At 41.5% G+C, this 6127-nt stretch overlaps 1 protein-coding gene across 1 annotated transcript; it reads right to left on the bottom strand.

Annotated features, from left to right (window-relative positions):
- Positions 1–3332: 3332 nt before the first annotated feature.
- On the bottom strand, positions 3333–5688 carry LOC137193104 (uncharacterized). Its single transcript, XM_067604308.1, has one exon. It carries the CDS (start codon positions 5222–5224, stop codon positions 4340–4342), a length of 885 nt encoding a protein of 294 aa, XP_067460409.1. The 5' UTR covers positions 5225–5688; the 3' UTR covers positions 3333–4339.
- Between the last annotated feature and the right edge of the window lie 439 nt (positions 5689–6127).

Genomic DNA, 6127 nt, shown 5'->3' with positions numbered 1-6127 from the left:
CTCCATCCTTTCTCTCCTTTACCTTCTTTCAGATGTATCTGTAATTTTCTTTTTCCTTTCCTGTTCCTCTCCTACATCTTTCTCACTTTTCCACTTTCTTCCTTCAGACATCATCCTTTTCTCTCATTTCTATATTCACTCTCTCCATCAACATCTTGCTCCCTAACTCATCTACTCTTCCTCTCTTTCATGTTTTCTTTCACCTCTCCACCCTCCTTCTCCAACTATCCTTTTATTCTACATTCCTCCTGTCCTTCATCTTTCTTGTTTTACCCATCCATCCCTTCCCTCCTTAATCTTCTGTCTTAACTGTTTATTGATCTACTTTCTTGTCCTTTTTTCCTTCATTTCTTCATCTCCCTGTATCTCATCAACTTTTCCTCTCCTACATCTTCCTCCCTCTGTCATCAACCTCTCTTCTGTCATCTTCTATCCTTTACATTTCCCCCTGTCCTCTTATTCATTTCCCTTTCTTTTGCTTCTTCATATTCCTTTCTCTATTTCTCAACATCATCTCTTGAATTCATTCTTTATGTTCCTGTCTTTCATCTGCCTACTTCTCCCCTCAACTCTTCCTATCCTTCATTATTCTTCCTGTATCTCTCTGGCCTTTCTCTCATTTCTTTACTCATTCACTCTCTCAATCTCCACCTTCAATCAATCAATCAATCAATCAATCAATTTTTATTTATATAGCGCCATATCACAACAGAAGTCATCTCAAGGCACTTTTCACATAGAGCAGGTCAAGACCGTACTCTTTAATTTACAGAGACCCAACAATTCCCCCATGAGCAAGCACTTGGCGACAGCAGTAAGGAAAAACTCCCCTTTAACGGGTAGAAACCTCAAGCAGACCCCGGCTCTTGGTGGGCGGCCATCTGCTTTGACCGGTTGGGTTGAGAGAGAGAAAGAGAGAGGGAAAGGGGGAGGGGGGACAGAAGAAAAACAATCACAACAACAACAATAAGCACAAGCAGCAATAGCCAGGGAAGGATGCCATCAGGACTGTGAAGGACCGCGAAGGTTCGGCCCGGGACTCAGGTTTTCCTGTGAGATGAGAAAGCACAAAAAACTCCGGGGAAGAAGCAAAGTTAGTGACATGCATTGATGTTACATGAATGCATACAGATGGAGAGGAGGAGGAGGAGGAGAGAGGAGCTCAGTGCATCATGGGAAGTCCCCCAGCAGTCTAGGCCTATAGCAACATAACTAAGGGCTGATCCAAGGCGAGCCTGGTCGGCCCTAACTATAAGCTTTATCAAAAAGGAAAGTTTTAAGCCTACTCTTAAACATAGAGAGGGTGTCTGCACCCCGGACTGAATCCGGTAGATGGTTCCATAGAAGAGGAGCCTGATAGCTGAAGGCTCTGCCTCCCATTCTACTTTTAAAGACTGTAGGGACCACCAGTAAGCCTGCATACTGGGAGCGCAGTGTTCTAGTGGGATAATACGGTATTATGAGCTCTTCAAGATATGATGGTGCCTGACCATTAAGGGCTTTGTAAGTTAGGAGAAGGATTTTAAATTCTATTCTAGATTTTACAGGAAGCCAATGTAGTGAAGCTAAAATGGGAGAAATGTGGTCTCTTTTTCTAGTTTTAGTCAATACACGTGCAGCTGCATTCTGGACCAGCTGGAGAGTCTTTAGAGACTTGTTAGGGCAGCCTGATAATAAGGAATTGCAATAATCCAGCCTAGAAGTAACAAATGAGTGAACTAGTTTTTCTGCATCTTTTTGGGAAAGGATGTGCCTGATTTTTGTGATATTACGTAAGTGAAAAAAGGCAGTCCTTGAAATTTGATTTATGTGGGAGTTAAAGGACATATCCTGATCAAAGATAACTCCCAGATTCCTTACGGTGGTGCTGGAGGCCAGGGTAATGCCATCCAGAGTAGCTATATCATTAGATAATGTGTTTCTAAGGTGTTTAGGGCCAAGCACAATAACTTCAGTTTTATCTGAATTTAGTAGTAGAAAATTGCAGGTCATCCAGGTCTTTATGTTGTTAAGGCATGTTTGGAGTTTGTTTAACTGATTGGGTTCATCTGGCTTCACTGATAAATATAATTGGGTGTCATCTGCGTAACAATGAAAATTTATGGAGTGTTTCCTAATAATATTACCTAAAGGAAGCATATATAAGGTGAATAGAATTGGTCCAAGTACAGAACCTTGTGGAACTCCGTGTCTAACTTTTGCCTTCACAGAGGATTCATCATTAACATGTACAAACTGAAATCGGTCTGATAAATAGGACTTAAACCAGCTTAATGCAGTTCCTTTAATGCCAATTAAATGTTCCAGTCTCTGCAAAAGGATTTGATGGTCAATTGTGTCGAATGCAGCACTAAGATCTAACAGGACAAGTATAGAGACAAGTCCTTTGTCCGATGCAGTTAGGAGGTCATTTGTGACTTTCACCAGTGCTGTCTCTGTGCTATGATGCGCTCTAAATCCTGACTGAAAATCCTCAAATAAACTATTGTTATGTAGAAAGTCACATAACTGATTAGAGACTGCTTTCTCAAGGATCTTGGATAGAAATGGAAGGTAGATATAGGTCTATAATTGGCTAAAACACCTGAATCAAGAGTAGGCTTCTTAAGAAGAGGTTTAATTACAGCTACTTTAAAGGACTGTGGTACATAGCCTGTTACTAAAGACAAATTGATCATATCTAGTAAAGAAGTGCTCACTAAGGGTAAGGCTTCCTTAAGCAGCCTAGTTGGGATGGGATCTAAGAGACAGGTTGATAGTTTAGCTGAACAAATCATTGAAGTTAGTTCAGACAAGTCTACTGGAGAAAAACAGTCCAAATATATGTCAGGATTTACTGCTGTTACTAAGGTTCCTGTGTTTGGGGAGAGAACGGTGCCTGTTGAGGGCAGGAGGTGGTTAATTTTGTCTCTAATAGTTAGAATTTTATCATTAAAGAAGCTCATAAAGTCGTTACTACTGAGAGCTATAGGAATACATGGATCAGTAGAGTTATGACTCTTTGTCAGCCTGGCCAAAGTGCTGAAAAGGAACCTAGGGCAGTTTTTATTCTCTTCTATTAATGCTGAGTAATAGGCGGCTCTGGCATTACAGAGGGCCTTCCTATATGACTACCTTGCCAGACTAAGCGAGATTCTTCTACTTTGGTGGAACGCCAAATCCTTTCCAATTTTCACGATGTTTGCTTTAATTTGCGAGTTTGGGAGTTATACCATGGAGCTAACCTCTTATGTTTTATTATCTTCTTTTTTAAGGGGGCGATGGAGTCGAGTGTTTGTCTTAGTGAGCCTGCAGCACTATCAATAAGATTATCAATTTGGGAGGGACTAAAGTTAACATAAGAGTCCTCTGTAGTATTGAGACATGGCAGTGAATTCAGTACTGACGGAATTGCTTCCTTAAATTTATCTACAACACTATCAGATAGACATCTAGTGAGGACATTTTTGTCTAATGGTGTATAATCCAGTAATAGGAATTCAAAAGTTATTAAAAAATGATCTGATAAAATAGGATTTTGTGGAAAAATTATTAAATGTTCAATTTCAATCCCGTAAGCCAGAACAAGGTCTAGGGTGTGGTTAAGACGGTGAGTGGGATTATTTACACACTGAGAGAAGCCAATTGAGTCTAATAATGAGATAAATGCAGTGCTGAGACTGTCACTATCAACGTCCACATGAATATTAAAATCACCTACTATAATTACTTTATCTGTACTAAGGACTAAATACGACAAAAACTCTGTGAATTCAGATAGGAATTCAGAGTACGGGCCAGGAGGACGATACACTATAACAAATAGAACTGGCTGTAAAGTTTTCCAGGTTGGCTGAGAGAGACTAAGAACAAGGCTTTTGAATGAGTTATAATTACATTTAGGTCTAGGGTTGATGATTAGGCTTGAGTTGAAAATGGCTGCAACTCCTCCTCCTCGGCCAGTGTCTCGAGGAATATGAGTATTAATATGACTGGGGGGAGTGGATTCATTTAGGCTGACGTATTCTTCATGACACAGCCAGGTTTCAGTGAGACAAAATAAATCAATATGATGATCTGAAATTAAATCGTTTACTAAAACAGCTTTAGATGAAAGAGATCTAATGTTCAAGAGTCCACATTTAATTATCTTATTTTGTTGTACTATTGCAGTAGTGGTTTTAAGTTTTACTAGATTTTCATGAATGACTCTTCTTTTGTTTACTTTGGATTTAATTGATTTATGTGGTCGGGGGACAGACACAGTCTCTATGTGGTTTTGGGTGGGTAACTGCTCTAATGGAAGCGCAGAGAAGCGTGTAGGACTGCAGCTCTGCCTCCTGGTCTCAACCCTGGGTTGTCATGGTTTTGGTTTACTAATAAACTTGGCCATATTTCTGGATATGAGAGCAGCTCCATCCAAAGTGGGATGTATGACGTCTCCCCTAATCAGACCAGGTCTTCCCCAGAAAGTCTGCCAATTATCTATGAAGCCCACATCGTTTGCTGGACACCACCTCGACAACCAGCGGTTGAATTGTGACATGCGGCTATACATGACATCACTGGTTAGATTAGGCAGCGGTCCAGAGAAAATTACGGAGTCCGACATTGTTTTTGCAAATGTACACACCGACTCAACATTAATTTTGGTGATCTCCGATTGGCGTAATCGGGAGTCGTTGCCGCCGACATGGATGACAATCGTACCATATTTACGTTTATTCTTAGCCAGCAGTTTTAAATTTGACTCAATGTCGCCCGCTCTGTCCCCAGGAATACATTGAACTATAGCTGCTGGTGTCGCTAACTTCACGTTTCTGACTATGGAGCTGCCAATAATCAGAGTTTGTTTCTCGGCGGGTGTGTCGCTGAGTGGGGAGAACCTGTTAGAAACATGAACTGGTTGGTGGTGAACCGTGGGCTTCTGCTTAGGGCTATGCTTCCTTCGGACAGTCACCCAGCCGCCCTGGCTTCCCGGCTGCTCGGGAGCTACCGGGGGAGTGGGAGCTACGCTAGGTCGGCCCGCACCGGATACTACGGGCTGGCTAACTATATTAGCAGCTGATTGTTTTTCCATGGTGCGGAGCCGCGCTTCCAATTCACTGAGCCTTGCCTCCAGTGCTGCAAATAAACTACACTTATTACACTTACCACTATCACTAAAGGAGGCAGAGGAATAACTAAACATTTGACACACCGAGCAAGAGAGAGCAGGAGAACGAGAGGGAGAGAGAGAAGCCATCGCTAACTGCTTAGTTTAAGTTAGCTGCTAGTGCTAGCTGCAGAGCTAAAGTGACTAACAACTTGTGCGATTAGCGAGAAAAGTCGCTAAGAGAAAAGCGCTGAGAGTGCTTGTGTAAAACTAGCGAAAGTTTAAATATACAGCAGATATTAATCCACAGTAATGTGATATATATAGGAAAATCAACTGAGATGAGAGCAGCAACAACGTTATCAGGAAACACAGTCGGCAACCGGAAATGATACAATACGCTTACCGTAGCACGTCAGCACGTTAAAAAGACAATTACATCTGATTGACAAGAGCCGTGACACTGTTTACATAAAAGTTGGTAAACTCTTCAAGTAAAGGCGTGGACTGCCCGTCCACCTCAAGGTGTAATTATCAGTCTTTACACCTTGCTCCCTAACTCATCTACTCTTCCTCTCTTTTGTTTTCTCTTTCACCTCTCCACCCTCCATCTCCTTCGACTCATTCTTTGTTTTCCATTCCTCCTGTCCTTCATCTCCTACCTTTACACTATTCTTTTTCTTGATTCTTGAAGCATCCACCCTTTCTCTTCATCTTCCTTCATTTTCCTCCACTTTTTCTATCCTTCATCTCTTATTCTTAGATTCTCAAGCCTTTCCATCTTTCTCTCCGTCATCCTCCACCCTTAACATCTCCTTTCTTCCTGTCCTTCATTCTTCTTACTTTCCCTTTCATACTCCTTTCATCCTCCACATTCCTTCCTTTTTCTCTTCACCCTTTCTTTTATTTTCTATCCTTTACATCTCCATGCTTCTTATCTTTAATCTTGTTTCCTATACCATTCCACCCTCTACCTATCCGGCTCCTCCATCTTCCCCTCTATCCTTTCTCTCCTTAATCCCTCTGTTTATTCTATCATCCTCCACTGTTGTA

The sequence above is a fragment of the Thunnus thynnus genome, chromosome 2 (genome assembly GCF_963924715.1).
Source record: "Thunnus thynnus chromosome 2, fThuThy2.1, whole genome shotgun sequence".
NCBI classification, from domain to species: domain Eukaryota; kingdom Metazoa; phylum Chordata; class Actinopteri; order Scombriformes; family Scombridae; genus Thunnus; species Thunnus thynnus.
The sequence above is the reverse complement of the archived record's forward strand: the minus strand, read 5'-3'. Positions and strand labels throughout refer to the sequence as shown.

Coding starts and splice junctions, on each gene's coding strand:
- LOC137193104 (XM_067604308.1), bottom strand. CDS start 5,224: ATGGCTTCTCTCTCTCCCTCTCGTTCTCCTGCTCTCTCTTGCTCGGTG.